This window comes from Pholcus phalangioides, unplaced genomic scaffold, assembly GCF_987345545.1.
Source record: "Pholcus phalangioides strain wild (caught in Gottingen) unplaced genomic scaffold, Ppha-v1.0 ptg000013l_1, whole genome shotgun sequence".
Lineage (NCBI taxonomy): Eukaryota > Metazoa > Arthropoda > Arachnida > Araneae > Pholcidae > Pholcus > Pholcus phalangioides.
In genome coordinates this window covers 32,456,454-32,477,539 of record NW_028301606.1, presented here as the reverse complement: position 1 = coordinate 32,477,539, position 21,086 = coordinate 32,456,454, and the positions used below count along the sequence as shown (strand labels likewise).

The 21,086-nt window shown below is 34.4% G+C and overlaps 1 protein-coding gene across 5 annotated transcripts in view; it reads left to right on the top strand.

Moving 5' to 3' along the window:
* Window positions 1–21,086, top strand: part of LOC149078975 (cell adhesion molecule Dscam1-like) — a 348,553-nt gene that overhangs the window by 252,825 nt on the left and 74,642 nt on the right. For 4 of the 5 annotated variants that reach the window (XR_016193867.1, XM_089241216.1, XM_089241215.1 and 1 more), the window contains exons 16-20: window positions 8,548–8,618; window positions 15,213–15,453; window positions 15,892–15,990; window positions 19,820–20,005; window positions 20,121–20,414. Coding sequence is in view for 4 of the 5 variants with exons in the window: in XM_089241216.1 (XP_089097342.1) it covers window positions 8,548–8,618; window positions 15,213–15,453; window positions 15,892–15,990; window positions 19,820–20,005; window positions 20,121–20,414 (891 nt within the window). In the remaining variant the exon portion in view is untranslated. The remainder of the gene's footprint in view (window positions 1–8,547; window positions 8,619–15,212; window positions 15,454–15,891; window positions 15,991–19,819; window positions 20,006–20,120; window positions 20,415–21,086) is intronic. The other variant, XM_089241217.1, reaches the window with a different exon arrangement.

Genomic DNA, 21,086 nt, shown 5'->3' with positions numbered 1-21,086 from the left:
CACGCACAGAGGTGGTCGGCTGAAGTTAGTTTTCTGCAGTTTTCCAACTTTAAGATGTTAATATGAGTCGGTCTCGCATTTGAAAAAATCTCTCCGCAGAGAGGACCTTGATCGTGGTACTTACAAATACAAATACAACGCCACAACAGGCAAAATGCCAAACAAGGTGACTGAGAAAAAGATGCCCATAAAAAATATGAATGTCATATATTTAAAAAATACAGCAACCCAATTAAAAATGCAATTAACAAAAATTATAAACAATATATACACAACGTGAACATAAACTGAAGAGCCAAAAAAACTGGTAAGGCATGCGTATGCAAATAAAGAGATATGGAACCCATCAGAGTACGGCGCTGCGGCAACACCTATATAACACAGCAAGTGTCTGGCATAGTTGTTAGATCGGTTACTGCTGCTACAATGGCAGGTTATCGAGATTTAAGTGAGTTTGAACGTGGTGTTATAGTCGGCGCACGAGAGATGGGGCATAGCATCTCCGAGGTAGCGATGAAATTTGGATTTTCACGTACGAATATTTCACGAGTGTACCGTGAATATCGGGAATCCGGTAAAAAATTGAATCTACGACATCGCTGTGGCCGGAAAAAGATCATGCAAGAACGGGACCAACGACGACTGACGAGAATCATTAAACGTGACAGACGTGCAACCCTTCCGCAAATTGCTGCAGATTTAAATGCTGGGCCATCAACAAGTGTCAGCGTGCGAACCATTCAACAAAACATCATCGATATGGGCTTTCGGAGCCGAAGGCCCACTCGTGTACCTTTGATGACTGCACGACACAAAGCTTTACGCCTCGCCTGGGCCCGACAACACCGACATTGGACTGGAAACACGTTGCCTGGTCTGACGAGTCTCTCTTCCAATTGCTTCGAGCTGATGATTTGTACGGGTATGGAGACAACTTCATGAATCCATGGACCCTACATGTCAACAGGGGACTGTTCAAGCTGGTGGAGGCTCTGTGATGGTATGGGGCGTGTGCAGTTGGCGTAATATGAGACCCCTGATACGTCTAGATACGGCTCTGACAGGTACGTAAGCATCCTGTCTGATCACCTGCACCCATTCATGTCCATTGTGCATTCCGACGGACTTGGACAATTTCAGCAGGACAATGCGACACCCCACACGTCCAGAATTGCTACAAAGTGGCTCCGGGAACACTCTTCTGACTTTAGACACTTCCGCTGGCCACCTAAATCCCCAGACATGAACATTATTCAACATATCTGGGATGCCTTGCAACGTGCTGTTCAGAAGAGATCTCCACCCCCTCTTACTCTTACGGATTTATGGACAGCCCTGCAGGATTCATGCTGTGAATTACCTCCAGCACTACTTCAGACATTAGTCGAGTCCATGCCACGTCGTGTTGCGGCACTTCTGCGTGCTTGCGGGGGCCCCTACACGATATTAGGCAGGTGACCTATTTTTTTTCACTTCAGTGTATATACATAACGTGAAAATTCAAGTATTTGCCATCTTCACTTCAAAAAATGGAAGACAGCCCCAGAGCAAGAACACGAAATAAACACATCTGTAACAGCATGCATACGCTAGGGCCATGTATATTATACACACACACAACACATTCCGACGTGTACCGATTCGTTAGGAATTCCTGAAAGGAATGTGTAAGAAGTACATATTCGGTTAAGTATTCGGTATGCATTTGAGCTACAAAATCAGTTTAAAAATTGACAATTACATTCAGAATTATGATTTTATCAGCTATAATACAAAAAATATCGTGCTATGAGTGGAAATTTTAAAAGCCTTTCTCGTTCTAAGCGATGGCTTTTAGAAATTCAAATTTAATTGGTATCCTCAGCATATTTCCGGAAAGTTCTGAGTGCAATAATTAATATAAAGAGTACATTTTAAAGAATACTCAAATCATATCACTCTCGTTTTTTTGATATTTTGGGAAAACAGTCACTAAATATTACTTAAATTCTCTTAGTGTCGTGTTAGGAATCAATCAAATTCTTTTTTCGACTTCTTTTTACTTGATTTATTGTTTATTAAAGGGTTTCATGTACTATATAATGATATTTTGCGAACATTATATAGCTTGTAGTTATTCATAAAAAAACTAGTTTTATTCCTTACAAAAACTCTTTTAATAGCTGTGAAAATATTATACGTGTAGAAAAATATATAAGAATTCTTTCCAATATTTTTATTATTAGACAGAAAATTACCGATTCCTTACTTTAATTGTTATTCCCGAAACATAATTATTAATTTAAATATATAATTTCTATATTGTTAAATATTTATGGTTTTGGAATGATAACTCAATTGGTCTTAACTTTCAGCTATATATTCATTTTCTATTTCAACGCTATACGCATGCTTTGTTCTCCCCTTATCACATATTTAGTATTGCACCTAAATAAACCTACAATAAAAGTATTTCGGATATTTAAACGTTAACATAAACAAACTGTAACCACTGGTATTTTGAAAAATGAATATTCAATCACGGTGAAATTCTTAATTCAATAAAACCTAGTAGAAGCATATTTCCAAAACAGAGAGAGAAAATCAGTCTGGTCATAATAACGCGACGAAAAAAATATATCAAAAGTAATTAGATAGCTAATGACATTTTAACGGTATTTTTCTCGAATTCGTGTTATTTTAAATGATTTGAGGGAAGGAAAACACAGTATTGTTATTTCTTCGCTAAGAAATAATTTAACAAGTTTTCGGTTTTAAAGAGACGTCGCCGACATCTGCCGTTACAATGTGCGCGGTTAACGATAAACGATATGAGGGTGGGGGATTAGGAAAGCTGCTCGTTCAGAATTTTCACGTTGTTATAATTAAATATCCTCGAATCTTCAGAAAATCTGTGTAATTCCTCGTGTTGATTTTTTTAAATATTTTGCTTGTATTCCGAGGGACAGCGATATCGGTATGAAGACAATCATAATAGAGTGCCATTGAACATCTCGGTGTTGTTTTGGTTTTGCCACAAAAATTAGTTTCGTTACTATCTTCATACCCGACGAATTACGAGTCAGTTGTAGTTTGAGCCTCATTTATTTCTAGCTTTCAAGAATATTTCAAAACTTTGAATAATAAAATAGGCGTATGCTCACTCCATCATTCATCATTTGTCTTTGAAAATGAACCTTAGAAACGAGATTTATTTCACGAAATATTTTTGAAGAAGAAATATCCTGAGATACTGTACCTATCACTCAATAAATAGCATCATACATATAACAAGGCCAAACTCCGAAGTGCGGCCAGTTCACGAAGGAGATCCGGAATGGCTGGAAATCTCTGGCCAAACATCGATGTATTGATGTAAGACGGTCACATGGGTGCCACATCCTTATTTTCCTCGCCAACGTGTGATGCATGGTCATATATAGTAGCTGCATTGGATAAGCACTATATAGCGAGTGAAGAAAAAGACAAATTTGAGAGAAAAACTATTTGTAGGGTCTTTATATAATTAAAGTTCCGCTTTGCAATAGCCATAAAAGAAAAACTACTGGGCAAAATGTTACCAAAGAAAAACTACTGGACAAAATGTTATCAAAGAAAAACTACTGGGCAAAATGTTATCAAAGAAAAACTACTGGACAAATTGTTATCAAAGAAAAACTACTGGACAAATTGTTATCAAAGAAAAACTACTGGACAAAATGTTATCAAAGAAAAGCTACTCACAAAATATTATCAAAGAAAAACTACTTACAAAATGTTATCAAAGAAAAACTACTGGACAAAATGTTATCAAACTTTGTAATAGTTTACAGGAGGTCTCATAGGATTCAATTTTCCAAAAACAAAAGATCAAAAACTCACCAACAACCGGGAAGGGCGTTGTATGTAATATTGTTAAACGAAATAAGACATGAAGACATGGGTTTAAAATGTTTTTAATCGTTTCTAAAACGAAACTGTTTGTGGGGTGATGCAAAATCGCAACGGCTATATGACATAACGGCAGAAGGAATGCAAATTAGAATTATGCAAATGTACGTTACACGTCATATGAGTTCTCAGCTATGAAATTTATCCTTCTCGTCAGAGCCACCTCACATTCGTACATGTGTCAAACAGTTACTTCAGCACCATTTCCCGCATGACCGGGTTATAAGTGGACACTTACCCATTTCTTGGCCACCGCGGTCACCAGATCTCAACCCCTTTGACTTCTGGCTATGGGTTACCTCAAAGCCACGGTTTATGGTGATAACATAAACAATTTGGCGTGAAAAATGTAATTGCAAAGTGCGATACACCGACATGTCCGTAACATTTCTCCTGATATGCGAAGAGCAACAGCTGAGAACGCAGTAATGCGATTTAACTTGCTTTCAGAAAATGGTGGAACCACACTAAAAAAGCTTTGTTACACGGTTTATAAACGATTAAAAACATTTTAAACCCATGTCTTCATGTATTATTCCTTTTAAAAATATCGCATACAGTGCCATTCCTTCCTGGTGGTGAGTTTTTGAACTTTTTTTTGCGGGAAAGTGAATCTCATGACCTCTTGTAAACTATTACGATGTTTGATAACATTTTGTCGAGTAGTTTTCCTTTTTCTGGCCATTTCAAAGTGGAAATTTAATTATAAATAACCTGTATATAAAAATAATAGTCTTTTCTGTCTATATAGATATCGATGTTTTGATCGTTAGGGTTGCCAAAGCTAACCATAATTGTAGATTGTCATAATTATCACAAAGAATACGTCAACTTTGTGTGTAAAACGTACCAAATTGAGAGAGTGAATTGGAAATAAAAACTGAGGTAAAAAAAAACTATTAAACTTTGCTAAGCAAGATTTTATCTACTTATCTAATAACATTTAAACTAAGGCAACTGTGTAATCCGCTGAGTTTTACAATTTTTATAATTTTTGTGTTTATACAATCACATATCGAGCAAACTAACCCCTGCCTGAAGAATTCTACAATCGGCTCTCGATATAACGAACTCATATTTAATACATTTTACGATTACACCCCGATAAAATATACACTTATTTAACAAATTTCACGATCGAACCCCGATATTGAGTATCATTTTATCAAATTATCATTACATATATTTTTAGCACATATATCGTATTTACCAACGACGTTTAGGTATTATGCATAATCTCTGGCAAAATTGATAATTTCTGTTCGTGCTTATCAGACTTACCAACGAATCTTAAATATCATGCATACTATTACTCGCCAGTAAAAAAATAATAAATTTTCAAACTTTCCTAGACGATTGTGATAACAACATACATAATTACCGATTATTATTAGTTTATCTATTTACCGTTATATATAATATTATAGTTTTAACTAATTTATTCTCGTTATTATATGGAAGCCTTATAATGGTGTAGCTATAATGAGCAATTTCATTCTTCCTTCAGAATATTCATTTGCGAAACCAGTTTAGTTTCAGGTTTTCTTAACATTATCACTTGAATACAGAAAAATAATCATAAATTTATTACTAATTCATTTTTATTATGATTCCGTTTTGTGTATTCGTACTTGTGGAATCTAACCTGCAATTAAATCTGGTTTTGCATAGAAAACATTTGAAGGAGGAATAGAACTCTCCATTATATCTGTAATAATTATTATTCTTCCATATAAATTGTAAGAAAATAATGATTAAAATTATAAGTATCTACGCATAATTTACTCTATTCTACAAAAATTCATGATCTTTCCATATAAATAGTTTCAACTTTATTCGTGAAATGTACCTCTTTGCAGCTGTGGGTGTCTCCGAGCCCATGGTGAGATATGATATATTAATTTTAGAACAATTATTTATCCGGTAGTGAAACTTTTCGCCACTTCGGTAATTTGTTTCGGCGCATCGGCACCTGCGAATCCTTTCTAATTAATCTCAGCTGGGCGCGGTTCAGGAACGTTGTATCCTGGATACCAACAACATCGTGTGGAGAACAAGCAAAAAAGTTTTCTTCTCAATGGGAAGAATGTGATCCTGAATAGAGAGAGAGAAGGGAAAAAAAGAAGCAAATTGTGTAGTGTGTTCGTGGAGTATCCGTTCTTGTAATTTTCACCGAAATCCCCAGGACGCCCAACAGGGAATAACAGGAAACGAGTACCATGATTATGCGTCCGGGGCATAAATGTCCCTCACTATTATTAGCTAGTTAATGGACAGGTTCTGCAACTGATGATCATGGACAATACTAACTTAATCAGTCCCTGTCATCGTACGTATTGAAAAAAAAAATATATATATATATTCTGGACTGCAAAAACTAGACCACGTCAACGATCTGCTGGAACTAGAATTTTTCTTTTCATCTTATTCATAAATTGTGATTATGAGAAAAAAAACCCAAAAAACATGACATTTTTTTCTACTATCAGAACTTTCTAATATCACTCATAACTATATAAATGAACCTATGAGAAATACATTTTATTCTTTTAAAAAAAGAGAAAGTAATACCATTTGTAGAAGTCTAATTTATCATTGCACGGATCAATTTGGGTCAATGAATAAAGTCCGCGCCTTTATCTTGAAGTGGATATGATGATACTTTTGAAGAAGTAACAATTAATATTGCATATGAAGTATTTGACTTCATAGAAGTTTATTCTCACCAATCACCTGAAAAATTGTTATATCGATGTTATTTTATGTAAAAGTTACTCTTAATTCGAAAGCCTAAATTTGATAGATATGGAGGTAGATATATATAAGTACAGGTTTCAGAAAAATTTGACAATATATCAACAGTTTCAACAATATATCAACAAATGTTCAAATCATACTGGATTCGAATACAGTATTGATCGAAGTATTAGAGTACTATGTTAACTACAAAAAAATTATCCGACCGATCCGAATAATTTTTTATAATTACACTAGTAAACATATTTAAATGACACTTTGTGTTCCCTTAACTGCACATTTATTGTTGTTCTATATTTCACTCGGCCTAATATAATCAAGGTAATAGAGCGAGGTAACCAAGGTCGATAATATATTCGCCTAAAGTACCAAAGGATGTTAAGAGGTGTCACGAGTTCATTACACGGTTCGTCTTTGTCAGAAACTTTCCTGACACAGGGGTACCACAGAAACGGTGACATGACCACTGAAAAAGATTACACATCAAAGAGCCCCACACCGAGAGGTTATCGCACCTACCTCTATTAGCAACCGAGTATTAAGAAAAATGCTTCCGTTCGGTTTCGGCAATGAATTAAATAGGTCAGGTACTAATTACCACTCGTATGAAGAAAATGACCATGGTGCGGCAAAAATTATCAAATGATCAAGATAATAAAAATTATGAATCGATTCTGATAAAATATATAGGCACATTTTTGGATATGTCTTTTCTAACGATATATGTAAAGAGATTTAAAAAATTGGTTTTCACCGAAGGAGAGAGAGATTGCATTTATTTATTTATCTTTGGTCTAACTATGCAATAACAAATTAACAGAGTTGGAGCGAAAAACAAAATGCATAAAAAAGTAAATAAATAAGAACAAATAAAAATCATTAATATGGATAAAATAAAGGGATATAAAATTGACAGTATGTCACATAGACATGAAAAATTCGAAAAACATAAAATAATGAATAAAAATTGATAATAAAATGTAAGAAGAAAAACAATGTATAAAAATAGATGATAAAACACATGAAATCCTATGAATTGGATAGATGAAGAAGTATAATGCCAACGCCATAGAATATTCACATACAATCAAACTTGTTATGGAATGCATTCTGGGGGAAAAAAGCTACAAAAAAATTCTCTGCGATCATTTACCAGGAAGAACATAGTGATTAGCACCAAATTTTCAGAAATACATATACAGTAGAACTTCATTACAACAGACTAACAGGGGCTACAGGTTGTCCGTTTTAATAAAGTCCTGTTTATATTTATAAAAAATAATCACAGGGGCGTAATGCAACAGATGTACATGAATGGAAGTACAGTGATAAACTAAAAAAAGAGTTTATTGTAAATCCCAGATAAAGGGCAGCCTTCAACACAAATTGGATTGAAAAAGATGTGTACGTATACATTGCATTAATCGTAATGTTTCCAGTTGGCGAGCCGTGTGATTCATGCAGCGCATACATGTTTGAGCAAAACAACACAACGTTGTTGTTGTTGAATCGCTTGGTGGGAAATTTAAAAATCATGGAATAAAAATAAACGCACTTTATTATTATTATTATTATCACGCTTTTCTTTCTGTCCGTTATAAGCGATGTCCTTTGTAATGAGGTTTTACTGTATCACAGATATCTATATTGAGCCGTTTCTAATTATATTATTTGATAATTTGATTTCATATATGGTCCGGTATTATACTTTTTTTTCATAATTTTCATCCTAGTAAGCATGTAGTTCCGTGGTTTTTATGAAATAAGGAGCTACACCGGGAACTAAATAAGTTCAACTCAAGCATAAATGCTACTAACGAACTATAATTGATGGTTTGGTCCGTCAATTTCTATTTCTAGCTCCAAGGAAAGCTCCGAGGCATGTCAAAGCAGCAGCACTCGACTCGTCCTCAATAAAGATATCCTGGCAGGTGAGCAAACACTCTCTTTCATGGTCCTCATAGTTCTCAGGGATTTCGAAGCGGCATCTCCCAAGTCTAATAATCGCTGACCAAAACCATCGTGACTTATCAAGTACCCCTGTTCAACCGGTCGTTTTAATGAAAGCGGCTCCAATTACCACGCTACAGTTGCAACATCGTACGTATACATATTTCGAGCGCGTGCTGAAGAATCTAATTTTAGAAACTTGTTCAATCATTCTTGACAAGTTAACACATGAAGTCTAATACGTTCTACCTATGCAGCAGTGGATGTAACTTGTAATATGCTGTCAAAATTTATATTCAAGTGAACTTTCTATTTCACCATTTTATAAATGCAAAATTTGAATATAATTATTTGGCGGAAAAAAATGAACGAAACAGTCAAAATTCAACCCATAAGGATTGGATGAACAATCGTATTAGTTTTAAGAGATGTTATTTACTCTGCCAGTAATTGCATTGGGAGAAAGATTTTTCTAGTTGTTATGATGGAAAGTTTGGGGAAAAAAGTTAGCTGTCTCCTCCGGGAATCGATTGTAGGTCCATTTGCGCACTTGTTCGGTATGCAAGAGATCCTGGGTTCGATCCCCGGAGCAGACAGTAACTTTTCTTCCTGAGGTTCGTATCGGCATATCAACCATAAAACTATCTCACCTAACACTTATGAGTTTTTAAACTAATCCGATTTCTTTTTATACTTTACATAAATCATGATCAACGGAAGAAGGTTTAGGAATTCATTAGGACGTATGATTAATTAAATGTAAATTTCCGCTAACTAGACCAGGAGTGTAATAAAACCAACGTTTTCTCGTTCGGTCAACTACTCCGCCTAACGATTTCGGTAGAAAGTAATAGAATAATTTTTGGGGACACACAGTGGAGTCCCGTTTAAGCGTTTCTAATTCATACGACACAGTGTTTGGCTTCGGTCGAAATTCATCTCTATACAATTGATTGTAAAATATTTCAGTTATGCGGGAAACAACTTTAATTATTCTTCGAACCGCAAGTCATCATTGCCTTTTTATGAGAATTACGAAAACACCCTGAATCAAAATTAAAAAAAAATGAATTCCAACGATCTGAAACGCATTTATATGACCAGTGAAAAAAATTTTCTAATGTCTACAGCATTATTCCTCAAGTCAGTGTTTCTCAAAGTGTTCGTCGCCAATCTTTGTCTGGGGCGTCGCGACTAGCTGGAGGTATTGATTTGCATGCCTATTTATGCTTTGAAGTGGCTCTTTCACGTGTTAAAGTACCTACCAAATAATTCTTTGAAGTCGCAGATGAACCATGAATTCGGTAAGGGTGCCGCTGGGGTGACAAAAATTTGAGAACCACTGCCTTAAGGAGAAGGAAGTTCATTGAAAGCATTTTGAAAGGTATAGTGCGCTAATAGAAATATGCACGGTATCGACACTCTCCAGGTATCTGAACTCAATACATTACTTTTTTTTGCTCAGCTCCAGAAATCAATCAACATAACAAGCATCTATAAAATACAAATACAACGCCACAACAGGCAAATTGCCCAACGAAATGGCTGATGTAAGAACATCATGGATCCCCGAGCCATTTTTTGGAGGTCCTACCTATTACTGCTAACCAAACATGAACCGCGCGGAACCCCCAACGAATCGGTACATGCGGGAATGTGCGTGTAAGTGTAGTGAAACCTGACGTGAAGTTTTATTGTTTTTCTGTAATGCTTGTTATGTGTAGTGCTGCCATCTGCCACCAGTTTTTCTAACTATGAGTGAAGTGTTATGATTGAATGATTTATCGTTGTAGGATAAATCATTCAATCATAACACTTCACTCATCTTGCACGTTACTGTTCGAAAGTTTGAAATCACTACGTATTACTATTTCAAATATTGAAGAAATAGCAAAATAGTACTCGAGATTTCAGCAACTGTAAAGTTATGTGAATTTCAGATTTTCAAGTGATTTATAATAGGTTAAAAATAATTTATTTTGTGTGGGGTTCTTCCCCTCAAGTAGAATTTACATATGAATAATGTTTAAAATGTTGTTAAAAACATTAAATTATGGTAATATTTTCTTTTAGGTCTACATAAGAGGGAAGCTATTTTTTTAACTACGTTTCACTAGTAAGATTTTTTTATTTATACGGCATGCCGTATAATGGCAGTCATGTCTTCGGACGGACGTCCGCCGTATGAACGAGGCTCCTGAGTGTTATAGGTGTAACGTTAGTTTTAAATACCGCCAGTATGATAGAAAAGCCGGTCGTTCTTTCACGATATTTTCATAGGCCGGGATTATACTATAAAAGTTTTAAAATATATTTATCAAACTGGATAAATACAACCAATAAGTTTATCGTTTGTATTTGTTCGAATTTCACCGATTAATTAATTTATTGCATTTTTCAAGTTTTTTAAAAAGAGCATTTACAAAAATTTCATAGACTAATCCCTCCCGGCATTTATAATGTAAAAAATGTTAAATAAAGAGAAAAATGTCTTTCCCCCAAAATGTTTAAATTTACATTGTGTAAGTGAAGATTATACGATAGTTATGGTGAAACAATACGTGACGTCATTGGCTAGAAAAATTGACTTTCATATCATTCATAAAAACTTTAAAGTAATTCTTGATTTTATATAGGTCTACTTATTATTTGCATTCTTCAAAATTATGTAAATACAATTTATTAGCTGGACAAATATACTGGTTATGTTCTGTAACGTTATAATCGAAAATAATCCAGAAACTCGTTGCTTTCTTCATTATGTATCGATGATATAAAATAATTTATACTCAAACTGTTACATCTATCGATATGAAATTTTGTCAAAAAAAATCCCTTTTTTTTCAGGAATAAATAATTAGTAACTTAGATAGTAACTTCGTGAAAATAAGTAGGCCTACTGCAATTAATCAAAAAATGTTTCCAACCAAGAGAATTTCCCCCTCAATTAAAGAAGAAAATATATACAACAAAAATTTTTTAAATAATATATATTTTTTTAGTTACTGAAATCGATATCTAGCATTTTTGATTATTTTTTTTCAATATTTTTCCCTAATATCTTTTCTCACCTCGATGTTTACAAAAGTATGATGTGTTTCTTTCAATTTTCGCGGCTTCCTATTGCTATTTCCGCACCAGTTGAGCTGAGTTTATATGATTATCGGGGAGAAAAATGCAACGTGATATGTTCAAGTTGCATTGACTCCATATTCTGATATTAATATAAAATATAAGTTTATATTTCGCTAAAACAAAACAGGGTATAAAATTGTTCCGAGAAATATGACAATGGGAATATTTTTCTGTGTTTGACAACTAATATTTGTAGAAGCCATGTTGCGGAAAATATTCCTACCGCGTATTCGATTTTCTTGAAAATAAATACGCCCGAGGCCTTAGAAAAGAAACATTTCTTGATTTTCGTTGACTTATTCCTATGGACGTATATATGTATTTGTGGGATTTTGAGAAGAATGGTAACGGTCGAATCAACGGTATGGAATAACTTCTGCCCGTTATCTTCATAACGCATCGCGGAGCAAAAAGGAATATTTTTAGAACAAATATTTTCTAGAGATTGTAGAAATTCCTTCTTAGAATTCATAGGACATATTTGTAAAGACATTCTCATCCTTACGCTCCGGTTGTCACTTAAAAACAATCAATGACGAAAACAATTCTAAACGTTCTCGTGACACCTGATACATATATAAATGAAATTACTATATATATCGAATTTATAGAGTCAGAACCAATGTGAAACTTCAAATCATATTATAATATTATATAAGATGTATATTTAGGAGTAAAAAAAAAGAGTAAGTTATTTTGACTTTATTAGGATTTTATAATATAGACACTTGTTGTACAGTATATCCAGTAATAAAACTGAAATTTATTCAGTGCAGACATTGAGAAGAAAAAATAATGTTTTTTCTTTTAAAAAAATAATAAAACGCGGAAAAATAATATTTTTTGTTTAGATATTTTCTCAGAATAAAAAAAATTCCCAGAAGAATAGGTTGACCCATAATTTTAATACCGTGTTTGATCAAAAATTCGCTTTTAAGAAAATCAATGGGAATTCAATTTCCATCACATCTCTACTCGAATAAAAGTCTCTTGTTTAAGACCATTCTCCCCAATGGTGGTAAAATATCGCTAATGGTTGAGAAAATTATGATACATATTTTGATTTATTTCATTTTTAATCACATGTTAAAAACGACTGCTAGACTGCTATCTCATGATAGTACAGTCGGCACCGCTTAATCGGATAGCAGAGATATCCCGCTTAAACAAATAAAATCCTTCGGCATCAAAATTTCCTCCATATAGACAATTTTAGTTACTCGAAGTTAATCCGATAAAATACAGAAACAAATTATATAGCTTTTTTTCAGATAGGATGACAACGCGTATTCTGTAAATGAATTGAAAGAGAGAAGGGATTACTCTCAGTTATTTTTTTTCCTTTTTTTTTTTGAGGAGTAATTTTCATTAAAGTTAGAATAATATTTTATGAACAACTTTTCACAAAATGCGTATTTAGATATATATCAGAATGCGCTGTATTAGGGATAATTTCAACGGCTTTTCCCCGCTTAATTGAATATTGCACTTCACACGTCAACAATTAAGAGACATCAGTCACTATACACACAATGTTTTTATTGAGCAAAATAGTTGTAATCAACTAAAAATATGTCACTTAATTAAAAGAAAATACATTTGAGTGTAAAACATGTCTTTAATATACGTACATTCAATTAATTTATTTTTAATCTCTTTTGAGCTGAAGACGCTAACTTTCCTAATGAAAAGTAACAATCTTAGGTAGTGATCATTGTAATTTAATATAATTTTCATTTCACTTTTGATGTCTGGTTTATTGTGATTTATATATACAAACTATAATAATGTGGTAAAACGGCGATTGAATTGTTACCCGCATAATCGGATATCGTGTGCTGGAATCGTTGACATCCGATTAAAAGACGGTATGTCGTCTTTAATTGCTATCAAAACTCGTTACAATTCAATTTACCCTTTATCTACCACATTATGAAACAAATAAAATAATTATCATGTATATTTTATGGTCAATTTATTTCTAATTAAAACCTAATAACACAGGAAAAATATTTTTTTTCGAAAATTTATTTAGTGCACAACGAGATTTAATTAACTTCATGCTTGAAAGTTTCGTCACCATTTACGCTTATAATGAAAAAATAAATAAATAAAACAATTTTCAAATATGCCGAACAAAAATGAAATATTGTCGTGATATTCCTCAAAATTATTCTACCAAAAAAGAAAGGAATAATAATCTATCACACACACACACACACACATTTCAATTCAGTTACAGAATACACGCTGTCATCTATCGGCAAAAACATATACTGTTTGTTTCTGTGTTTTATCGGTTCATTGATGATGAAGATCGAGATATACACATGTAGTGTAAAATATAATTTAGTGGTATGCAAGCTTCTATGTTCGTGTGCTTTTGGGTAATTAATTTAACGGTCGATTGCAAGCGCTCCGCTTGATGAAAGTTTTCTATTAGTTGCATCGATAATAATACTGTATTGTTAGTGATTTTACTTCACCAATTTTTACAATCATTTTTTATCGTTTATTTGGTTATTGGACAATGTCATTATTCACTTGTTTTAGTTCAGTAAGTTGAAAAAAAAATGTTTAAAAATTCATGAGATGGCGTCGAATATTTATTATAAAATATGAAATAACTTCTGAGAAAATATTGAGCAAGAATTTCGAGCTGCTGCCATCTACTGATACTTGACTAAACCAGTCACATTTGTTTTTCATATTTGTCGCTAGATGGCGAGACCACATGCCACGTTGTGGACGTGAGCAAATAAGAAAACACATTTTTTTTTGTACAAGCCTTTTACACACACACGTCATTGAATATTTATATATATATATAACGCCCTCTCACTTTCATTAAAACCCATACTTTTTCATTAAAATGTTCTATTTTCACTGTACATTTCGGTCTTTTTAACAATGCTTAACAATTTTGTTTTGGCGACAACTTTTTAAATCCAATATTAACGATATTATTTATCGTGTTTTCCTTCGTATAATCCGCGGATTATCTGTTTAGAAGCGGTTAACATTCAAAAATGAGGATTATCTACCGCTGCTTACAATCTATTGAAAATTATGTTATCAGCCTGATGAGTATGAATTTGAAGGTTTTTGATGTAACTGTGAATTACAGTATGGTTTGTGTGTAAATAATGCTAATGGATTTTCTTCCTTCAAATTTCGCATGCAGATTATTCTCCACAGCGGATTATACGCAGGAAAATACGGTCCGTATATTTTTCTCGAGAAACTATTATCAACCTAATCTTAGCCGCAATAATTACAAAAAGTGATGGTATTCACATTTTAATATAATTGAAAATCATAGAATCAATAAAGAAAAAAAACATTCATTATTAAATCCGCGGTAATAAGTTTCCTAATTTTATTATTATTATGTTTTAATATTACTATCGATGCAAAATTATTGTATCGTTCATTCTCAGCAACCATCATTCATGGACCAGACAAGTTACGTTGACGGATATTACGTCGGATTCAGAGAAATCAAAGGAAGTGGGCCTTACGTATACAAAACAGTGAATATCAGACAGAGTCAAGCAGAAGCAAATTACACCCTCACTGGCCTGAAGAGGGGCACCAAATATAGCATCGTCGTGCAAGCTTTCAATAGTCAGGGTGCAGGACCTCCATCTGATGAAGTTGTGACGCAGACGTTCATGATAGGTGAGATTATGAAACCTTTCACAGCATTCTTATAAAAGTTTTAATGTAGAGTGAATTTTTTAAATAGAAATTCAATGGATACAATAGGAATGAAAGATAAGAGGAAAAAAAATAATGGAGAAATTTCTTGCTGTTTCCTTTCCATCGTGTTACTTTATGAGGAATTCCAAGACAAGAATTCCAATTTCTTTGCACACAATGTTTTCTCTCTTTTTTTTTCAAATTTAAAGAAGTTCAATAAAGGATATTACAGCATATTACATAAAGACTAGGATATTACAGCTCTTTTTATTCAAATAAGATCATTGTTATGTATTTGAATGTAACATGTAAACATGAAATGCATGTGCAATAAGACATTAAATACTGTAAGTATTACCATTTATATTTCATTACGGGAAATCCATTAACAACTAGTTTTCATTTTTGTTGTTATAGATCCACCTTCGCCTCCTTCAGTAAGCATCATGAACGTTGGTTCAACGTCTATTCATATAAAATGGGAATCGGAAACACCAGAAGATAAGCCTGTATCAGGTAAATTTCATATATGATTTTTTTGTTCTGAGAAAAACACTGGTCAGGGTAAAACTTTTTTTTTTTACATCTTTAATGTTATTCTCATTTTTGCTCCCTCAATTCCAAGTGTTGACAATTTTAATTATGTTCTTTTACCTATAGATGTCCGCACTCTATTCATTTCTAATATATACGTTTCCTATATGGTGCACCGCAAGTTACAGATAGACGAATTTCGGTTGTATAAGAATATTTTAATATAAAATACTTTAATTTTGTTCAAAAACAAGTTTGATAGAAATTTTCAAATATCAAATTGAAAAGATTCTGAATTTCCCTATAACACGAGTTATAATGGTCACCAGATCTCAAAACTCGGAAGTGAGGAAGCTTGCGTACGTATCCGTGGCGCAAACCGTATTTACATACATTTAAGGTAGATGGTCTCATCGCACTAGCAAAGTTTTTCAATACCAAAGCAGAACCAATTAGAAATTAACTACCACCATTTTTAAGTAGTTGTTTTTTAACGATAGGCATTTATTGAGAAATAAGGCAGTATTCAGAGTTGTGTGCAACCTATTTTAGTATATTTCTGAGTAGAAGAAAAGAGGTTTACCCGTGGGACCTGGCACAAAGTGATTCAGAGGTGTCGGAACCATTTCAAGCCCATGGGTATTCAGGTCAACTTTCATATTAGACATTTTGGTCCAAGCATTAATTCTGAGAGCGCTCAGGCCGGCACCAATATTTTGGGTGCTCAAACACCCACAGTTCCGACGACACTGGAGGTGACTCCAGGGTATAGTTTAAAGATTTTGAAAAGTATGAATCTGTATGTTGGTAATTCTAACGAGGCAAAATGGGCATCCGGAATATAATTTTGCCGAAGACACGCAAAGATGTTGAGATGGCCCTGAGTAACCCCCCCCCCCTTCCGACGCACTATATTAACCATAGACGAGTGAGCAATGGTATTTCCAAAACGAATACTATTGCTTTCTTTTTGTAGAACTGTATGGGGACTGTCTTGTGGGGATTGATCAATTGAAACATTTATCGTTGACCATTTTAATATTTTTTGTCGCATCACATATTTTGTCGTTATTTTCTGCACACATGAACTGAACTGTTATCTTCGTGCAGCTATAGTGGAGCACGCAAAGTCCCTGGCTAGAACAGCAAATGTCATGCTCGGAGACAACTAGGAAAAAAAACATGTAAGCGCACACACTGAAAAGATAAAGTTCCACGGGGCAATTTTTTTTCAAGATAGAAAAATCAGAAAATATTCAGAAAACCTAAAAATGAAGACGAAAGGGAGATATTCCAAAGTGGCAGTTCAAGTATTACGTCAGCAGATATTTAGCCATTTTTCACTCCTTTCATTCACTTGTCAGCATAATTTCGTCAGCTTTGCCTCCTAACGCATATTGGAATCAGAGGCGCACGCGGTGGAGGAGGCATGGGAAGTGCTCTTGCCCCTCACCCCAGAAGATCAAAAATGCTTGCTGCAAAAATTTATTTTTTTTTGAATTAAAATTTTGGAAGAAAATACATTTATATATTATTATAATCAATATCTGTTAATTTCAATGTTATTTGAACGTTAAGAACTCAAAATATCTTTTTTTTTTAATTTATTAGTTCCTGCTCTCTAACCAATATATGCTAAATCGATTACCCGCGGACCGAATGGGGACCTCAGGGATATCTGATGTTGCCCGCCAACTCAAACCAAATTCTATAAAAATGAACTAAGCGCTATATTTTATTTACAGATCTCCCAAGTGTTCTGTGGTACAATCCCAGAGCGGCCCATGGCTCATTTTCAGATCACTCTAGTAGGCTTGTGACACATTCACAAATCACTTAAATGACCCGCGACACAGTTCCAGAACAATTAAATGGTCCGTGACATATTTAGAGATCCCTTGAGTGACATGTGGCACCGTTTTAGAGAACTCAAGTGTCCCCCAATGCAGTTCTACATCACTCAAGTTACACGCGGCACATTCCCAGATCGCTTAAGTGGTCCGTGGCATAATTACGAATCACTTGAGTGACGCGCAGCACAGTTGGAGAGCACTTCAGCGGCCCGCGACACATTTCTAGAGCGCTTGAACGGCTCGGACATATTCCCAGATCACTTGAAGGATTCGCAGAACATTGAGAGGTCACTAAATGAGCTCTGTAGAGGACTTATCAATAGAGGGAATGTTAGTTCAGATGCCCAAATTGTGTAGCGAAAGTTTTTTCTCGTTTTTGGCATACCCAGTAAGATGTCATTAATAATATGTCATATTTTTATCAAGGGTGATTGATTACGTAAGCATCATTCAACCCCCCCCCCCTCCGTCATCAAAAAGTCAACAAACCCGGACTCCCCACCCAATATCGATGCTGATGTAATACGTGAATGACCCCAAAAACAGGTGATACAAATACAACGCCACAACAGGCAAAATGCCCAACGAGGTGGCTGAGAAAAAGATGCCCATAACAAATATGGATGTCATGTTTCAAAAATACAACAACCATTTACGCTTTACATGGCACCAGAAATGGGGACATGCCCTTATAAATAAGGACGTGGGTAACTCTGCACGAGTAACGTAAAATAAATTCGCCTCACAGGAGAAACAAATCTGAGAGAAATATCATGACATACACACAATCTCAATTTAAGCAAAGTTGGCATTGACAGATACATTCATACTTTGAAAGTTAAAAGAAACAATATTAACGTGATAGCAGAAAATGACGAAGGAAATCGAAGGAAAAAAGGAAACCGGTACATTCTACGTGGCGCCATCTTGTATTATATCTTTCAGTTACATGGAACATCTTTCCAGAGAATTTCTGCTGGAAATACATAAAAGTCGATTTTTTTGCTGTGCTGCCCTCTGATGAGATGAAATTGAAACACCACGCAGAACACAAACAATCGATTTTAGATTCGAGAAGGCCGTGCTGCTATCTACTGAGATGAATCTGAACCAAGGAATGGAATAAACTGTATTAAAATACAGTGATATCTTGGCTAACGAAGATGGTTCGTCCCGGAAGGTTTCTATATTATAAAATGCCTGGATTCGTTCTAGGTTCTGCCCAAAATCCTAAGACCAGTTTTCTTCTAAAACACCAAGACACGCTATGGAAAAGACAAAACTGATTGAATGCTAAAATGACAGATAAAAAATTGACTAAATGAGAATGTACAGGAATATAAGGCTGAATATCTTTTTATATTTTACTCAAACGTACAAGCTTTAATCTGATAAAGGGGCTGGTGTTGGCACAACCCAGTAAAGTTCGTAGCCGTCTCCCATTCATTAGTGATTTGGTCAGCTCATTTCTGTTTCTGATATAGCATGCAGATGGAAAAGTTGATCTCCTAAAATGTCCAAACTTGTGAATTTGATGCCAAGAGCTTTTGTATTGAAATATACATGCTTTTAAAATGGAGGTTCCTGTTTTTTCAATGTTTCCTGTTAGCTGAATCTTTTATTTTGCATGAAATGATTCAAAACATTTCAGAGAAGTGGAGGTATATCTGGAAATAATGTGAGAGTGATTCTGATGATGATTAGCGCGAGAAATTCAGCTCACGGCGTAGTTGTTCTATGTTAGCTCGTGGATCCTTATTAATGAATATAAACGTTAGCCGAGGCAGAAAATCACGAAAAAAATCTTCGTTAAATGGAAAATTCGTAAGTCAAGACGTTCTTTGTCGAGGTATCATATTGTACTGTAAGACTGTGAATTTTCTTCAGTCAAAAATTATGGGGAGTTGGCAATAAAAACTCTTGGTTTTACGAAATGCATTTTTTATTATATATTCTAGGATACATATTAACGTATAAGGATGGATCAGGGCAATGGCACGAAACGCAGTTACCACCATCGAGACGGGATTTCGTGTTGGAGAGTTTACAATGCGGCACAGCATATCATATAGCTTTGGTTGGTTTTAATAGCGTCGGCAGAGGGGAACCGAGTGACATCATTCAAGTTTCCACCGACGGGAGAGGTATTTATTTCGATCGGGGAAATGGTGTTGGTAACTCAAAAAATATTTTTTTCATAATATCTCATTTTTTATATTCATGTTGTGTACACAGAATATATTTTCCTTAATTGACAAGCACCAGGTCAACCAGGAAAAGATGACTTCTTGAGAACAAATTCCACTTGCGTCCAGCTAAACCTGAGAAGTTGGCAAGACGAAGGTTGTCCAATTTCACATCTTGTAGTGCAATACAAGCCAAGAACGCAGAAAGAATGGATATTAGTCTCGAACCATATTCTTTTGGACCAGGATTCTGTACTCATTGCCGATCTCAGTCCAGGAACTTGGCATGACTTGCTTGTCACAGCTCATAGCGATGCTGGAACAACAGATGCCGAATACGCTTTCGCGACTCTTACTATGTCCGGGGGTAAGTTACATAAGACCTACATAGACATAGCATAAGTGCACTGCAAATATTTATACCAGTGAATATCAGAAAATAAATATTCGACTCGATAATCATAATACTTCGTAAGAAATATGAGATTCCTCCCGATATAACATCAAGCTTTTCTCTATATAGAAGCATATAATTTAAGAAAATGAGTTAATTCATTATTATTTATAATTTAAAAAATTCACAAGAAGGAAATTCTCAAACGTGGTGAGACGTTTTCCATTTTCTTGCTCTGCTCAAAATTTTTAGACACAAGTATCTCAATTATAATAAATAAATAATAATATCAAAATACATCACGATTTTGATAAAACAATCACAATTTTTACAATTTATCCAAAACAAAAATATTTATTCGTTAGTAAAACATATTCTACAAAGGAGTTGGTTACATTTTTAACGGTTTATCAGGAAAGAATTACAAATCAATGATAGCGTGAGAAACAAATCAATCAATCGTTGTTTCTTTCGCTTATAGGGGGCCACATCCGTGCGACCGGTTGGCGAGAATACAGAAAACAAGTAGATAATGACAAATACTATAAATAATATACATGTAACAAATTAGAAATATGTGAATAATAATTATATGGCTCGAGAGTTTTTGGAAGCAATTAATTTTATTAACAGTCTGTTTGTAAC